This window comes from Elgaria multicarinata, chromosome 1, assembly GCF_023053635.1.
Source record: "Elgaria multicarinata webbii isolate HBS135686 ecotype San Diego chromosome 1, rElgMul1.1.pri, whole genome shotgun sequence".
Taxonomy (NCBI): Eukaryota; Metazoa; Chordata; class Lepidosauria; order Squamata; family Anguidae; genus Elgaria; species Elgaria multicarinata.
This window is the reverse complement of record NC_086171.1, coordinates 25,247,740-25,267,053: the sequence shown is the minus strand read 5'-3', so window position 1 is coordinate 25,267,053 and position 19,314 is coordinate 25,247,740. Positions and strand designations below refer to the sequence as shown.

Below are 19,314 nucleotides of genomic sequence, written 5' to 3'. Positions count from 1 at the left end.
TAATAAGAGATAGAAACACAGCACTGCTACCCACCCTAACTTTGGGGAACAACTGAAAAGATGTGGTGCAAGGGGATGAGCTCCCCTAGGGCATCTCATTGTGGACGTGCCCTCACTCTCTCCTGTACTTGGAAGGCCATCAGAGCCTTCCAAAGAGAGTAACCCGGTGGAGCAATGCCTATCATGAGTTGAAGTGACAGTTCTACTTCTTAGTGGTGGACTGACAGCCTTGCTTCTTAAAAGACTGGTTGACCACCAGTCAAATTGGCAGCTGCTGCTTCCCCCTCCCCTGGGCACGTCCCCCTATTGCTGGTAAAAGACAGATATAGCCTTTTTTAAAAAGTTCTTCTTGTTGTTTATTCAGCAACACTGCTGCTTTTAATTCCACCCCTCCTTTGTTTATTTATTTATTTATTCCATTTTATATGCATTACTGGCTTATCCTTGGCTTACTTCCTTATGCCCCCAGAAATGTCTGCTGCCTGCCTGCCTGCCTTCCCTCTCTCCTCCCCTGCCCGCCTCGCAGGGATGTTGTGTGTGTCTGGCTTTGACTCAGGGGAGAAGTCCTTCTTGCGCTCACTTGGAGTTTTGGAAGTTCCAAATCCATTTTTCAAGTGTGGAAGAAGATTCATACTCCCCAATTCATGGCATGTTGGGATTTCCTTTGAAATGGCCCCATTGAGATGTCTGCAGGTTTAAGCCCCGCCAAAAAACAGGGGATGATGGGACTGCCTTGAGTCTTGGGATGCATGTGTATCCCTGGATAAGCTGTCATGGTGGTGAGTTTGAGGTTTCTAACGTGCAAATTGACAGAGCTATGGAAAGGGGTGTGAATGGGTGTTGGATTTTCATAAATTCCCCAAAAATCAGGGGATGATGGGACTGCCTTGAGTCTTGGCGTGCATGTGTATCCCTGGATAAGCTGTCATGGTGGCGAGTTTGAGGTTTCTAACGTGCAAATTGACGGAGCTATGGAAAGGGGTGTTGGATTTTCCTAAATTCCCCAAAAATCAGGGGATGATGGGACTGCCTTGAGTCTTGGCGTGCATGTGTATCCCTGGATAAGCTGTCATGGTGGCGGGTTTGAGGTTTCTAACGTGCAAATTGACGGAGCTATGGAAAGGGGTGTGAATGGGGTGCCCGATTTTCATAAATTCCCCAAAAATCAGGGGATGATGGGATTGCCTTGAGTCTTGGCGTGCATGTGTATACCTCCATGAGGTGTCATGGTGCCAAACTTGAGGTTTCTAACTTTCACAGAAAAAAAGTTGTATACTTTTTTAGCTTAATGCAAGCCTATGGGGGGGAAATGGAGCTCCGATCCGGATCCGGAGCTCCGAGCGGAGCGGAGCGGACATGGGCGGAACGGGGGCGGAGTGAAGTGGGCCGATCCGAAAATCACGGATCTGGAAGTGAAGCGGAGTGGGGGGTCCGTGCACACCCCTATTAGGAAGCAGCAACCACAACTGGAGGGGAAGGATTAACACACCCACTATGGTTCTGATGAAAGTCACCTCCCTGAAGCTGCAATTTGAATAGAGAAGGACGCCAACATTGTGGTCTCAGCTGCTGCTGCTTGCCCTTCTTTTGCTGCTGCTTCTCATTGTTTTTTTTTAAGTGCATGGTAATTGGCTTTATGTAATTATGTTACCTCTATTTTGGCCCTTTAATTGGTCCATCAAACAATGTGATGTAGGATAGGTAATTTATGGGGATGACATGCTAACTCCTTCTCTGATCAACAAATAATGCGCCCACTTGCATGTCACAGCAAGCTAGGGTTTGTACTCAAGGAAGTATGCTGGTGCATGCTGCTCGATCATTCCCTTTTGATTCCTTCTGCTGGCAGGGGGTGGCTAAATAAACAATGGATCCTCTGTCTGTAGTTTGTTTATTGTGATGTCTGAAGTGGAGATTCTGGCTTGTTTTCCCCAAACAAGCCAGAGTTGTAAGCTGTGGTTTGTTATTGGTTTAGTGCTCTGGAAATCTGTCTTATTGTGACATGGAAACTAGGCCAGTATGTCAGGGGAGAAGGGTAGCAAGTTGGGGACCCCTGACGTAAATGATTGGTTTTCGGGGGAAAGAAAGTGGGGAGCAAGGGAGTATGGTGACAGTCTTTGCCCGGTGAGGATAATTATGCTAACTAGGTGGTTTGCAACCACCATGTGCAGGGATGAAAAATAAGCCGCGGTGGCTTATTTTCCCTCCGTGATCATGCATACACGGTCAATATATGCCCCACACTTGCTAACTTTAAAAACAACCACCACCACCTTTCTATTTAATCAAATACTTCCTCCCATTATTTTAGCCATAGTGAAGAATATTTGGGGACCAATTTAGAGAATCTGAATTAAAACTTATTGTACCCACCCTGTCTGTAGCAGACGTTGATAAATTCCAAGCAGTCAAGGTAATTCAGCACTGGCTAACACTACAGAAACATTTGAAGCTGTTTTCAAAACTGGTTAATAACAAACCCTGGCTTGGCTTGGGTTAACCATGGCTAAGATCAGTGCCAATGTAAGCTTTAACCTTGTTTAACATGAGCTAGAGAAATTGCTGCAGGAAAGCAGTGACTGGGGCAGAAAATTTTCCATTTCATGGTGCTTTGTTTTTCCATGGAAAAATTCCCATTTCATAAGTTCATGAGTAGCAATGAGTGGATGCCAATTGCAAATATAATAATAGGCAAGCTTGCCGATTCCAAAGTTGTAATTAAAAAATTTCAGGTGGATTTAGTACAGCAATAACAAATTCTACGTAATATAACATGTAAATCACAGTAAGTGTGTTTTTAATGTTTTTTCCTCAAATGCTTATAGTGTATTGAGACTTTTTTTTTTAAAAAAAAATGGGGTACTCTTTTAGCTTTGCAATTTACTAAATACCAGTAAAATAAACAAGCTAAGGTAGATCACTCTCAAGGGCAGGGGTGATCATCTTGTGGCTCTCCAGATGTTCTGCCCTACAGTTCCTATGATGGCTAGGGCCAAAACATCTGGAGGGCCAGAAGTTGCCAAACTAGCTCTAGGGCATTAGAAAATCTTTGAATGCAAACTTAATTTGTTTCTATGCAAATTGCGCTGTGCAAGTTGTCCCAATTTTCATGGGCAATGTTTCAGTTCAAAATTTGCCGGAAAAACCACATCACTACCAGAGAGGAAAGATAATATACACAGTGTCTGCTTTTGACTCTAAAGTTGGCCCTGTAGCTGCTGAGCCATACACTGGTCCTGCACTAACTGCATTCCTTTCTCTTCTATCATCCCGATTCTCGATGCATGTTTTATGTTCATCGCTTAGCTCGCATGTTTATTTGTTTTGTTTTTTCCTACGACAACAGTGTCATCCAGATGGGTGCAAACCTTCTCTTTCATGTTTTCACCTTCCCTATAAAAACACTTTTTTTTTATTTTTGAGGAGCTCGACATTCCAGGTTCTGTCAAGGCACATTGTCACCTGTGGCTGGTGATGTGCTAATAAGTATGACTGATATATGGTTGTCGGAGATCTTACTCCTGGGACCATTTTCTCTAGTAGCAATATGTGCTGAAAAGCTGTGTTTGGCTTTGGCAATGTTAAATTCCTTAAGTGACTGCCATTGCCACTTTCTCTTTGCTGTCATGTATATCTCTGTTTGCGGTTACAACGAATATGGCAGTGATATGTGTCTGTATACCTCTTACAGAGAAAAAGTGATATTTTTTTAAAAAAAATAGAACGTAGAACACCCTTCTGTAACTTGCTCAGTTATAATTGTGGCCTTTATCAATCTTGCTTACTTAGGCGTGCTTATTTAGGAATATGTCCCTATTGGGAGCAACCAGGGTTTGGTGCACACTTTCCTCCTCTTCTAGTGCTGCTTTGTTCCTAGAATCTCAAGGGGTCATTGTAGCCAAGTACTTTTTTCCAAGTAGTGTGCAAGCTGCACTCTTTCCTTGATCATCAGGACCCTGTCTTCATAATCCATTCCTTGAGTAATCTCTACATTAGAGAAATGCCATGTGTCTGCCTTTGAAAAACACACAACTTCTTTGAAAATAGTTTGGAAACTATAAAATGTGGAAGCAAGAATTTACCTTGTGCAGCCTGCTGAGGCCATGTGATACCATACTAAAAGATCTATGCTGCTTATGTGTTTGCTTCTCGGCCCCATTCTGGGGAAAGCTAGTTTTGCTTCTTCAGCTATGTGATTCAGGGCCTCGCACAAGTTGTATTAAATGTGTGGTATGTGTGTCATACTACGTTGTTAACTTTTTAAAATACTGAGCGTCGGGAACAATTTTCATCCAGACTACAGCATGCAGGGAGGTTTAACCCTTCTCACCCCAGCTGTGATCCCCACAACGCTTTCCCCCCCACCCCCGGCTGTGACAATTACTGCTCCTTTCTATAGTTTCCCAAGGGGTGACTGATCTGTCATCTCTCAACAGTTATGTTGGTTATTTTGAACTGGCTGTTGATAAAACAATGGTCAGATTAAACTGTTCGCAAAAGTAAGCACTATTCTATGATTTTATTTTATTTTTTCATCTTTGTTGGATATTGTTTTCTTTCTTGTCTTATATTTGAATTATACAACATATATAGTTGTTCTATCTCCGCTCATATTTTTACATGCATTTCCCAAATGTTACAGAATTGGTGGAGAATCTGATTCCCAACCTACAAGAATATAAGCATTGTGACTTTTTTTTTTTTAGCAAACATGCTTGTCAGTATTCTCATAATCCTGTACTGCTATATTGCAAGAACACATGAGCCCCAAAGCAAAATGTAAGATAACAGATTCAGCCAGTGAAAAAGGTGAAAATTGACTTCAAGGTGATGATAGAATAGTGAGAAGTAAAAGCTTTGAAATTTTTTCCCTGGTGTTGTCATCCTGACGCTCTCTCTTAATTTGAATTGATGCGAATGTAAGGTAGTGAAATCTCAAAATTTGAAACTTATGGAAAATACAAATACATTAAATTTCTGAATTATTTTTAGAAGTCAATTTATACATAGAGATAGACCCAGAGAGCTAAAGAAACCACTTACAGCACAGTCGTACTCATGTTTATACACTGGGAAATCTCACTGAGTTCAATGGGACTTACTCCCAAGGAACTATTGGATTGCACCCCAGATTACAGAATTGGTAATAGGATAGGGGGAAGGTTCTGTCAGCCCACTCAAGTGTGGCCATTTCCGCTTCGTCTTGATTTCCACCGTGTTCTTCAGAATCTTACTGGGGGTGGGAGGGCATGTTGTCCATGAGAAAAATGAGTGTTCCCAAACACTTTCCTTCAAGTAGAAGTGATGAATCAGTGCTTGGAATCATTAATGGAATGGATGAGGGTCAATAAACTGAAGCTCTGTCCTAACACGACAGAGGTAGTATTTATGGGTAGTTCATATGATTTAGAAAGTGATGTTTAAACTGTTCTGGATGGAGTTGCACTCCCTTTAAAGGACTAAGCCTATAGTATGGAATGCTGATTGATCCAGTTCTTTCATTGGGGGACCATGTGGTAACACATAAGAACTTAAGAAGAGCCATGCTGGATCAGGCCAAGGGTCCATTTAGTCCAGCATTCTGTTCACATAGTGACTAACCAGCTGCCTGTGGGGAAAAACCCAGTAAGACGTTAGTGCAAAAGCACCCTCCCATTTGTGTTCCCCAACAACTGGAATAATAGGCATGCTGCCTCTGCTACTGGTAGTAGCATATAGCCATCACGAGTAGTAGCCATTGATAGCCTTATCCTTCATGAATTTGTCTAATCCCCTTTTAAAGCCATCTAAATTGGTGGCCATCACTACAACTTGTGGTAGCGAATTCCATAGTTTAACTATGTGTTGTGTGAAGAAATAACACATTTTAGCAATTTAGGCACATATCAGCTGCATCCCCATCTGGGCAGAACTTGCCTGTCCACAATAATCCATGCCCTGATTAGAATACTACAATTATATGTAGGACTGCCTTCTAAGATTTTTCAGAAGCTTCGATTACCACACTTTCTGTGGTGACCAGTGAAAGGCCTTCTTGGAATGCTCTCGCCAAAGGTAGCTTTCCTGGCATCCACTATTGTGATTCCATGACAGCAGTGGATATAGGACTTTTTCAAAACATTCCTAGGTTTTTAAAATACCATTTGCCTCCCCTCTTTTTTTTTCTTTTCCTGATGCTGTTTGTTCTTCTGCTTTAATTTTTAAGTACCTGGGAACTTTGAAACCGCCCAGAGAGCTCCGGCTATTGGGCGGTATAGAAATGTAATAAATAAATAAATAAATAAACAGCAGATATGGTTGTCTTGTACCACACAATTGTTAAACAGTACCATTCGGTCATCCTACTACAACTTGGAAGCACAAATTCAAATTCTGAAGGTGTAACTGAGCTACATCAGTATGCTCTTTATTGGCTTTAGTGTGACTGGGTATGGGCAGGACATTTTTTTAAAAGTTCCTTTGGCAAGATCTGGGCACAAATGTGCAATTCAGAGAGCCTATGATAGGTTTATTTATACCTTGTAGTGCTTACCTTGATAGCATTATTCCTCTGGCCCAGAAATTGCCACTAAAGGCAGCTTTCGAAGTAACTCCACAGAAGTTATTAGCACACCCTCTACCTCGGCTACCCACACATTTGTTATTGAGATGTGACTTGCTGATCATTTGTAAAAGAATTGTTCCTCTCCCAGCTTGTCTAGTGGTGGTCCTTACTCAGCACAGGTGACCAAACTAGTTACTTTGTAACTGATTAAAGGCTGCAATCCAAAAGTTGGCTGAAGGCTGACTAAGATGCTATAGAATGTGGCATAAGTACTGTGTTGTGTCTCCGATGGCCTTTGTTTGGGATAGAGGAGGAAGGGTAAACAGCTGAGCCTGAGCGTGTTTGGGCAGGGGCCCTTCATGTGAGCAGTCAGAAGCTAGCTGCAGCCCAATGCAGCTGGTCTCACTCCCATCATCAGCATCCCAATCTAAGGAAAGCCGGAGATGCTGTTTGTTTGCTGTAAGCAATTGTTGTGTTTCGGTGTTCTGTTCCACTCACTTCTCTACCAGCTCCTTGACTTTGTTTGAATGAAATCTGACCCTGGAAAGACCTCGACTACTCTTCTGTTTATTCCTGAAACCTGTATTGTTTACCTTCACTTCCGATGGATACTTTTGACATACCAACCTTGGACTGTTTATTGACGATTCTAGTCACTGCTTATCTTGCAACTCCTGTAATTTACAGCATACTGTTCCATTGGCGAGATGGTATTTATGTTCCTGGAGAACCCTATTTTTGTGGATTCACAGCCCCCTAGTTAGTCTTACACCAACCACAGAGTTGATGTAGTTAATTCTGTCCTATTGGAGTGAGGAGGTGGGGGACACAGAAAAACAAATGAACTTGAAAGTTAGAATTTTGAAAAGGAACATGAAGATGTTTTCTTTAGACAAAGAATTGCAGTCTCCATTGCTTTTGAACACTGTGCTATGGACATTAAAATAAATCCAGCTATATTTTCCGTTTGAATCCTCCCCCAATATAAATACTTTTAATAACTTCATTGAAATCAAAGAGGAAGGAACTATCCATGATTTCATGTATTATCACTGTACTAACTGTTCAACATTTGCAAAACGTCCAGAACTACAGACCAGTGAAAATCTAAAAAAACGAATTCAAAAGTGAGTCACCATCTCAAAGACTTTTCAAACACAATCTAATTTCTGTCTGTCTGAACAGTACAACCTGGTAAAATGGGAAAATTAAACCTAGCTACTTGAAATAATGAAGTTTTTTTTCTGAAAGAAATCATAATAGGCGTAAATACAAAAGCCCAAAGAGAGAGAGAGAGAGAGAGTCTGACAAACAACTGCAAATTCTGTGGGTACTGATGTAAACCTTCTACTCCCTGCCTCTTCTCACTTCCTATAATGCTCAGTATCTTCCTAATGTATAGTGCAAAAATATTGTTTGGCTGCAAGCCTGGTGGAGGCCCTTGCACACTTATAACCTGTTTGCATGCGTGAAAGGAACACCTAGGGTACAGGAAACCCATAGAAAGCAAGTGATTAGGTGGGAACTGTACATGGCTGATGTCTCTGGCCAGCTTTGATGTGAAATATAGTCTTGCATGAGCTGATCAAGAAATCACTGTTTTTTTTACTAGAATATTTCCACCCTTTTATAACCTATGGCAGAGGTGGACAGAAAGTAGTTCTCCAGGTGCTTTGGGCTTCAACTCCCAGCCTTCCTTACCAATGGCCTTATTGGCAGGGGCTTCTGGGAGTTGAAGTCCTAAACATCAGGAGATCTAACCTTCTCCCCAACCCTGAGCCATAGAATAGCTCGGTATACTTTAGCCTCAAGGAAATGGAAGGGATCAAGACAGCTAGTGTAGGGGGACTGATAAAAATGTAATAGATCTTTTTAATTTAGTGTATTGGGTAAAACAATAGGCTGGTTCGCGTGATCAAATAAGCCACTATTGCTTATTTAAGTCACGGTGGCTTGTTTTGATTGTGCAAACTGGTCCATTACTTCAGCAACGTTGGCTTATTTAAATCGCAACTCATGCAGGGCACAATTTCCATAAACACCACCCTGGCGTGGCTTGTCATGTCATCTGAGCCTGGGCAGCATGGCTTGTTGGAAGGGAGAACAGTCCTCCAATTTTTATTGCAGCTTGTGCTGTGATGGAAACTCTACCTGGGAGTTGTCAAGGCCAGTAGCTAGTCCAGCAAAATTGTGGCTGTTGATGGAATGAAGTGCAGGTTATTCTACTTGTTTCTTTTAATGTCTATGTGATTTTAGTGCTATCTGGTTGAAAGAGACAATTATATGGCTACAATACGTTCAACCAACATATGAGGAGGGACCATGCCTTAGTGGTAAAGCACATGCTTATGTGCAGAAGATCCCATATTCAATCTACCATCGTCTCCAGTTAAAAAAATCAGATAGCTGCTGATGTGGAAGAATTCTGCCAAGAGATGTACTGCCAAACAGAGTAGACAATACTAAGACAGCTTCCTGTATTCCTGCCTTTTAGGGGCTCTTCCATTATAGTTCTGGGCACTAAAGGAGCTTTTTATTTGATCATTTATTGTTTATTTTTAACTTTGCCCTGCAATAGGTTGTTGCTTGAGCTGTTGTGAAGCATGCCTCAGGCTTCTGTCATATTCGCTGATATGACAGAAAGGGTTGTATTGGTCCTAGTTTTTGTTTGTATCTTGACTTTAGATATTGTTCAGTATTGTGAAGATGGATGTTCTTACATTGCCTTTTCCGTGGTTCTATAAAGTTGCTTGGCCCATGGTTCTGTAAAGTCCTGTTTTCTGCGGGGGTGGATTTGTCATAAGCCAGTGTGGTATAGTCATTAGAGGAGTGAAATTGGACTAGGGAAACCAGTTTTCACACTCTGCACATTGGGTAGCCTTGGAAAAGTCACTAACTGTTGTGAGGATAAAATGAGAGGGCCTCACTGCACTAAATATAACTCGCTGCACCCCAGTACAGTGGTAAAGCATATGCTTTGTGTGTGGAACACTATGTTCAATCCCTGGCATCTCCAGATAAGGCTGGAATAACTCCTGTCTGAAACCTTGGGAGAGTGTCTGCCAATCAGTGAGCTGGTTCACACATAATTACAAACCATTGGTTAAACAACCCATGGATTGTCATTTGTATTCGAGAGAGAATGGGCATGCTGCCTGCGGTGCACAAGCCATTTCCACTTTTAATCAACAGCCTACAGTTGGATCATTCATCATTTGTTGAGCATAACATATGAACTGGGAGTACTGGGTTGTTTAGGGGCTAAACAGCCAAGACATTAACTCATGGTTTGTTTTGCTCCTGGTTCACACATCATGCCCAACAACCTATGAACAGGCTAATAGTAGGTCGTTGAGTAAAAGCACACTCACTCACTTCCACCATCTCCAATGGGCTTATTAACCCATGGGCTGCTGTTACCTGCAAACCAGGTCAGTGTTGACAATATGGGGCTAAATAGACCAATTGTCTGACTCAGTAAAAGGCAGCTTCCAATGTTCCTGTGATATAATGGGTTAGAGCCAAGATTTGCCTTCTGTTGATGGAAGGCCCTGATCATCTGCCCGATTCTTAGGAATCTACCCCTGTCCCACAGCTCACCCCGTTCAGGAGAGTCTTCTGATTCAGTGTAGCATTTTCAGGAGGTGGGAGACCATGGTGGGAAAGTCTGATTCTGCCAACCCAGTTGCATATGACTAAATCTGGTTCCAAACCATTATTTACAAACTTAGTAAATAGAAATATTATAGATATTTTTTTAAAAAACCTTTTTGCTTCTTTTGTCAAGTTTGATTTAAGATAAGACTATGAATGAAAATTGTAAATAGAGATCTCAGCTTCACTATATCTACTTGCCAGTGAGACTTTTCTGTTGTTGATTATTGGACATTACGATAACAAGCAGTTGGTTCCCTGCAAACACAGTTATCTGACAAAAATCAAATCACAGTTTATGGACATAACTAAACTCCTGACTCTTAATTATAGTGAAAACCACTGTTATTTGTGGAAAAGGGATGATCAACAAACTCTCAACACACACATATTAAAGAGCAATTTACAAGGGATCAAACTGATAAATGGACACTGAAATTGGGTACTTCTGATGGAAGTTCTCATGCAGAACTCTGGACTTCATATGTCACTTCTAAACAGCATTATTGTTCTTTCAATTCACCTGTGACTTGCATCTAAACATTGAAATATTGTTTTTCTCTTTCAGAGGATGCAAATCTCAGACATGTAGAAAAGGATGTTTTGATTCCAAAACTCATGAGAGAGAAGGCCAGGGAACTGTGTTCTGATCACGTGGAAGGTGAGAGTGAAATTCTACAAAATATCAAATCTAATCACTTATGTGACTTGAATTTTATCCTTTTTCAGGCAGCTGTAGAAGCAGCGAATGTACGTATGTGTATGAACTGCATCTCTTCAATTTTATGGCAAGCTCAGTACTATGCCTTTGGCTATTGGGCGGTATAAAAATGCAATAAATAAATAAATAGTGAAATGATGATGCTGTGTTTAAATGATTTGTGGAAATAAGTTGATTGTAACATGGATGCCCCACTGAAGAATGCAAGCATTCAATACTTTTGTTTGGAAGACATAATGGGAAAAGCTGGTGCATAACGATGATTGCCTTGTAACACTAATAGATTAAAATAAATGAAGCACATTGCTTATTCCGTTACTATTGTAGTTGCAGCTGAACCAAAGGATTGACATGAATGAAAAATCTCCTTGTTGTACTCACACTGGAGGATCAGGGTATTGTTCCCAGCCATTCTTTCTTGCCAATCTGGAAACCTGCAGGTCTATGCAGTTGTTTGCAAAGTATAGTATAGGGTGGGGGACTTGTGGCCTTCCATATGTTGGACCTCAACAGCCATCATTCTTGATCATTGATCATGGGAGTTGGGCCCCAGCAACACTTGGAAAGCAACCCCTAGCATAGGGCATACCCTTGTTCCTTCAAAGCATCTTCCAGTTAGTTAGTCTTTATATCCACAGAGCAACATATTAGCAGAGCAGGTACACATAATGACTTTTGAAGTCACCATATGCAGTGACTCACCTAGTATCACTAACCCTGTTCTATGTTACAGTTATCCCTGTTCAGACAAACGTATAATGGTCAGATACCTTGGGGGAAAAATAAACACATTAGCATTAGCCAATACTATACAGTCTCAGATTCAGTTGAAGTGGCCTTGAAAATAGCATTGTACTCTTTGTTACATTGATGGCTTGAATTTCAGGCTGTGAAAGTTCCTCATTTTCATGCTTTAATTATCCTCGGACTGGAGGAGGGGGAATTTTCAGTGGCAGTCAGGAACATATGTCTGCTTGCAGAATGCAAACTGGAAACTCCTTGAGGGCAGAGGCCTGTTTATTTTTTTGCCCATTAAATTATGTAATGGGCAATGCACATTGATAGTCCTGTATAAAATAATAACATTCACCCATAGAAATCTAAAAATCAAAATATTCTTCTTTGTTGCCTTGAAAATAGCACTTAAGAGATCACCAGGCTCAGGGCTGCTTCTGAATGCTTGCATACATTTCCTCTTCTGTGTTCTAAACCCTTAGGATAGGTTGAACTATAAACCAAAATAAATGAAAATTAAATTTGATTTATAATAGTGCATGGGAAAAGAACATTGAAGAAAATGGCATAAGGCTCTCACCTCTACATTCAGCTAAACTGCCAATGTGTGGAGCAACTTCCCATATGTTTTGGAATTACAGGGGAAAGAGGTGCGATGTTGTGAAAATTGCAAAATAACCTAAGTCCTGTGAACAGGAGAGAAATAGAGAGGCTGAAAGCATTCACTCAGGGGAACTAGGTCAGATACCTGGAGGCAGTTCCTGTACTGCCAGGCACTATAGCTATTTTTTGGGGTATGCAGATCAGCATAAAAGGATAATATAAATGATTTCAGAATGAGATTTTAAAAGTTATTTAAAGTAAAATTTATCATTGAGGTATCTGACGACTAAGGAACTTGGGACCGTGATTTAGTGTATGAAGGATACAAAGAACTCATTCCTATAATGCCTTGATACATGATCTGTCCATGTGTGGATATAGATAAAAATATAATAACTGATAATTATTTCTTGTCTCACTTTATTAGAAGAACAGCCAGTAACACGTTTTGGAGAGGGGTATTCTGTGTAATAGAAAGCAAAAGAACAATTGCATATTTTTTGAAATTACGGGCTTCTTTGGCTTCTTTCTTGGCTTAACATCTGTGTTGATTTTCTCAAGGTTAGCTACACAAATTAAGATCTTGTTCTATTTTATGTGTGCAGTAAATGTCACCACACTAAGCACCTAAGGATGACTGAAAATAGGCTCTCTGCAGTTCACACAAGGATAACTATAAAAATAATTAAATGAATACTTTTGAGTTCTAAAATCTTAAATGCCTAACCTTGTAGTATTTTTGTGCATGCAAGAGCTTTTACAGATACTTATTAATATTAGTAATTTTGGTGTGCTAGCATCATCTTATGTCGAACATTGAAAATTCATAGATTTGAAGTAAAGCTAAAATACTGTTCAGAGTTCCTTTCAGGAAGGTGAAAGAGAGCCAGTGTGGTCTAGTGGTTAAGGTGTTGGACTGGGAGTTGGGAGATCTGGATACTAGTCTCCACTCGGCCATGGAAACCCACTGGGTGACTTTGGGCCTGTCACATACTCTCAGCCCAACCTAACTCACAGGGTTGTTGTTGTTAGGATAACATGGAGAGGAGGAGGATTGTGTATGCCGTCCTGGGTTCCTTGGAGGAAAAAAAGTGGGATATAAATGCAATACGTACATACATACTAAATTATATTGTAAGATCCCTGTTGCCCCATCTCCAAAAGAGGTTCTAGAAGAGCATTGGGTGGAGGAGATGGAACCATAGAATTGTTGAGCTGAAGGGATCACAACGATCATTTAGTTCAACCCTCCAAAGTTGTTGTACATACCTTCTTGTCAGAAAATCTAGGTAGCTGGAACTTATATCCATTATTTCCGGTCCTAATTTCTTTGGCAGTGGAAAATTGTTCTTGTCCATCTTCCCTGTGGCACCCTTTTATGAACAGAATGCTGCTAACTTGTCTCCCCTCAGTCTTCCTTCAGCCTGTTCTCATAGGGCATGTCCTCAAGTCCCTGTATCATCTTTGTTACCCTCCTCTGAACCTGTTCCAACTTGTCAATGTCCTTCTGGAAAGGTGGTGCCCAGAATCATAAACAATACTCCAGGTGTAGAGAGGAATAAGGACTTCACACGGCTTTGATACAAACCTGCACAGCATTTAAAAAGAACAAACAAAGTAGTTGATTGGTGTAACAAGTTGCCACCAAATGTGGCAGAAGCCAGCAGGGTCTCTTTCATATGAACAATTTTGCAGGTGATCAATGCTGAAGCAGAGTTGTGGTCACCTTCAATTCTCGTGGGGTAGGGTGTGGGAGTTGTTTGCCCTTCTGATCACTGCTATTCCAGACAAACTAGCAGACTTAATGTCATTCCAAAACACTTAAACAGCAGCTTCAAACAACAGTATTCCCCAACCTGGTTCCCTCCAGATGTTTTGGACTTCAACTCTCATCAACCCCAGCTATTGTGGCCAGTGGTGAGAAATGCTGGGAGCAGTAGACCAAAATATCTAGGGGGCAGCAGGTTGGGGAAAGATGCCCCACAACATAAATAATATCTTCTAAAAGGTACTTCTTGTTTGGGTGTTTCAATCACTAACCAGAGCAAACTCTGGGAACATCTTAGTGTAGCAGTAGGCAACCAGGAGCCCTCCAGGTGTTGTGGGCTACAACTCCCAGGATCCCTTATCATTGGCCTTGCTGGTTGGGGTTGAAGGGAGTTGCAGTCCAAAACATCTGGAGGGCACCAGTTGCCTATCTCTGCCTTAGTGTATGATTGTGGTTTTTTAAAAAAAGAAGGTCCAGACACTTTTGTGAACGATAGGGATGTGAGAATCAATACAAGGAGATGATTGAGGCATAATTGAAATATTTATGCCCCCAGAATCAGACGTTCTTAATTCAAGCAGTTTATAATAGCTTCTTGATGTGGAATGTCGAGGTATTGGCCTAGATTGAATATTTACAATTTGTATGGCTGCTCTTAAGCACTCCAACTCCTATTTACACCGCTGTGTATGATATAAACATGGGCGTGGATTCCAACTTTCCTTCCAAACAGAGTTGCCTTCACTGAAAGGGTCTTTACGTGCCTCCCGCTTCCCCCTGCAACTTCCTGTACTCTCTGAAAATCTGTTCCGGGGGCTGGGGGACCCTTGGGATATGGTGTGTGTGGGACATGGTGTGGGAGGGCTACAGATGTTGGGTGGTGTTTTGGCAGAAATTGCCCCTTTCTTGCACGAGTGGAAGAGCAGATTGGGATCCAAGCCATTGTTTGTTCTATGCCAAATACCAGTCTCAATTTCATGTGATGACAATCACTCTTAAATGTATGTTCTGCTGTCTCAGTCACACAGTTTTTGACTCTATGATAAAAAGTTGCATTCTTATTCCCAACTGCATTGAAATCTGTTAAGAAAGCTATGGAATATTGAATACAGGTGTTCATATAATTGTGATACATTGTAAAATCCACAGTGTTCAAGTTTACACTTCTACATATGTGTTGTGATCATGTTGTCTAGGTGTGAATAAAACACAAACAAGCAGAATTCTCGTTCTATATATTTTTATTAATCTGATTGCCCTGCTGCAAACAGGCTGCTCATTTTCTCCTTAATAGCAAGGAGCTATTTTGGTATTAAGTTGCAAACTATAATGTATTGAACCAATATTGCTTACAGGTTCTGTCTTAAATTTAGGATCTTTATTTAGGTATGTTTTAATTTGCACATTAATCCTATTTAAAGATGGGCATTTTAGTGGAAGAGGATTTGAATTCCATTGAGGGTCTGCTATTCCTAGAGAAGAAATGTGACAAGAAATGTTTTCAATCAACTCCACTTAGTGAGAAGACTGGTGTTTTCTCAAACATGCAGCTCTAGCAATCATCAATCCTTATAAAATGGAGCCTAGACTACTGAAATGAGCTTTATGTTGGATTGTGCTTGACTACTATTTGGAGGTTTCACCTGGTGTAGAATGCTGCACTGTCTCCTGTTGACTTTCAAATCTATTCATGGTGCTGATGATGAGCAAAGCTGATAAATGGACACTGAAATTAAGTACTTCTGATGGAAGTTCTGATGCAGAACTCTGGACTTCATATGTCGCTTCTAAACAGCATTTTTGTTCTCAGTCTTAGTTATATAATCTATATGACAAATCAGGTATGCAAGGGTGAGGGAGAGGTATGTTTGGTGGCTGCCATATAAAATCAGAGTTTTCTTCCCCTTGAGGCTTGTGAAAGATGAAGCCTGGGTGCCTTCTAAAAACTGTTTAGCACAGTTTTGCTCAGACTGTTTTGGTGACCAGGGATAGGGTAGAATCATTAGTAGATTGATTTCTTTCCTGGACCATTGAGGTAGGGCAAGCTGTATGTCCAATATATAAAGGGAATTAGGCCCAATATAGTCAATTTTCCTGCATTTGAAAGAGTAGGGGGGAACTGAGTACAACAGGAATTGAAGGTTTGTTAAGAAGTAAGTACATGCTCTGACAAAAATAATAATTTGTGGAACCTTTAGGTTTTACTGATCCACATATGTCAGAGCCATCTTTGCCCAGATTAACTTGCAATATTTTTCTGAGCACAGGATCTTTTGATGGGTAATTAAAGTAACTGAAGAGAGATGGAGTTAGGGTTGATACCCAACTTGATCAAATTTAGATACCTTGGGGTATCTAAAAGATTCAAACGGTTAATCTAGAAATGAGTTTTGAAGTTGTGGTCATCAGCTTTCTCTTGGAACAGTTGAAAATAGCTCTGCTGAAAATTTTCAAGTGACATTGGGGATGCTGCTATTGTTGGGTAGTCATGAAGCCACCCAAAATATAAATATTTTTTGCTTGCTATTTAGGGCTTTTTCTCAAGAATTTGATATTGAACGTTTTTGGGTGGTGGGGATTGTGATAGAATGAGGATTCAAAATGGGAGTATCCTTCCATTTATATTATGTCTTCATCGATCAAATAGGTGCAGTTAAAATATTCCGAATACAATTGCTTTCATTAAAGTGTGTAATTGTGATGGTTATTGGTATCTATGTATGGCTGAATAGCCCCATGCAATTATAAATAGTTTGCAGAGCTGTTCAGCTAGAATTAGGGAAGTGCTCTGGTAAAGGCCGTTTCCAAATGCCACCATTCTTCCTCTCCCCAGGGATTGCATTGATACTTAGTAAAGATGATGGGACGAAACACCACTTCAGGCTTCCCTATAGTAGAGTAAGGCCAGTGTCAACCATGGTTTCAGTAATACACACTTAATCAACAGTCTTATAGCTGGGATCTTACCTGTCCCTCTAGGGGCCACCTGCTCCAGAACATGACCCTTGCACCTGACACATCAAGATCCACAAAAGGAAAGCAATCCCGAAGCTTGGACAAATGTTGGCACTGCCTATTTAAATGCCCAAGGACACCTGAAGTAGCACTTTATAAATGTCTTGTGTTCTTTCATCAGAAATGTAGATAAGGAAGTGTGTGAAATACTTAGTAGCATGATGCTAGGATTGGTTTATGGCCATCACATTACCTTACATAATTAAAGAGAGAGAGAGAATACCAGGTTCTGTTACGTGAATCCAGTATGTTCCAGAGGCTGGGACAGAGATAATGTCTTGGCCCAGGTAGTTGGAGTTATAAACTACAACTAGCATAGTTTGGTGTGAGTACTTACAGTGCAAAGATTTTGGGATACTAGCCCATTAGCAATCAATTCTTCCCCAAATTTATTTTTAAAATGGCAGACTGATAACTATTTGAAAATTGTATCTACCTGACAGTCCTATTAGGGAAAAGAAATAGAAAGCTACATTATTCTTGGAGCCAACAATGTATTATTCACTGTTGTGAATTTCCTGACTTGCTTTATATTGCAAGATTGGTCTTTAATTCCTGGGGTCATGCTTTGAATTAAAGGTGGGTCATACCAGTGGTGGCATCACCATAGTCTTGATTTTATTCAGCTCTAGTACTGTTTTTGGAGAGGAGACAGTGTAGGAGAGACCGAGAGAAGGATGCCTTTCTCTCTCAGCCAGAAATAAAACCTTCACCCACCAGGGACTTAGTGGCGTTTGAACGAGAGGTGGTGGGATATAAAGGAGCAACAAAAGGCTTGGCCTCCAATTTATATAAGTGGATAATGGCTCAGGAAGCCGGTACAAATAATTCACTTTGGATGGTCTGGGAAACAGATTTAGGAATCCAAATTGAGGAAAAAGATTGGAATGCTTTGTGGGGCAGATGTCCATTTAAAACAATCTCAATTAAAAATAAGGAATTAATGTTGAAATTGACCCACAAATGATATCTTATACCCAGGAAAATATCTGTGATGAGCCCAGGGACATCCTCAGAATGTTGGAGGGGATGCTCGGGCATGGGAACATATATACCTATGTGGTGGTCTTGCCCTAAGGCAAACATTTTCTGGAATTCTGTGTTCCAAGAGATTAGCTCAATAACTGGACAAAGGGATCACCCATTTTCTGATTTAGCATTGTAAATTTATATAGAGGACTAGATAGTAAATTGTTAAGTAAGGAATTAAAAAACCATCTATTGTTGGTGGCTAGATGGTTGATAGCCAAGCATTGGAAAGATGGCAAAGGGCTCCATATTGATAATTGGTACCAGAGGGTATGGCACATCACCCTCTTAGAAAAAATGACTCAAAAATTAAGGATAGTGCGAGGACAACTAAGCGAAGGCAAATTCGAAGGGGTATGGAGGAAATTTATTGATTTCATGAATAAAGAAGAAGATGGGAGAACACCTCCATCGGCATTTATAGGGTTATGGAGAGTATATGTGGGGTGGGAAAGGGAACTAAGTATCCTAAGCACCCCAAATAAGGTAACATTAAATAATATTAAATCCAGGCGGGAATCTCAATCGAAACTGATTGTCTATGTATGATGTAATACTTGACCAATGTAACCAGAACTAAAGAAAATAATAAAAAAGAAGGGTGGGTGAAATGACCACTTAAAAAGCGGGGCAAGAAGGACATATGGTAACAACCAGGTCTTATGTTGTTGGCTGAAATTGAAGATCAGCACATTATAGGAAGCGTTTTTATTAATATCAAGACTTGGGAACAGTGGTATTTAAATGAAGAAGAGCTGATGATGAGTTCTCTGTTCATACTCCTTTCCACCCCACGTTTGCCTGCATAAACCACATACATGGGAGGAGAGTGAGGTTGCTAGCAAGAGCAACAGAGCTCACTCTATGATAGCTTTACTTGCTGTGTCCATGCTGGCTGCATTTGGACATCACAATAAACCATGGATTTGCATGATGAATGAGCCTAGCTTCCCCTTGGGCTTGCATTCTCCACTCTATTCCTTCAATAATCAGAACCTTTCACTTCCATTTTGAATGGAAGCGGTTTAGTGCAAAAAATTAAAATAATCTTTTTTTTTAACAAGATACCTTCATAAACCCCTCCTTGTTTCAGATGGCTTGTTTCAAATAGTTACGATTAACCAGTTTGTCAGAGTTGGACAACATAACCCACGGTTAAACAAAAGCTAAATCTAACACTTCTGTACACTTTGTGGGCACCTCAGAGGAGGAGAGGGGCAGGGGGAACACGCAAGCTTGGGAAGA

General features: G+C 40.7%; 1 protein-coding gene across 1 annotated transcript in view; it reads left to right on the top strand.

Annotated features, from left to right (window-relative positions):
- The window catches only part of CMC1 (C-X9-C motif containing 1), a 47,316-nt gene that overhangs the window by 4,285 nt on the left and 23,717 nt on the right, over window positions 1-19,314 (top strand). The window contains exon 2 of the mRNA XM_063127658.1: window positions 10,767-10,859. Within this exon, the coding sequence (XP_062983728.1) occupies window positions 10,767-10,859 (93 nt within the window). The remainder of the gene's footprint in view (window positions 1-10,766; window positions 10,860-19,314) is intronic.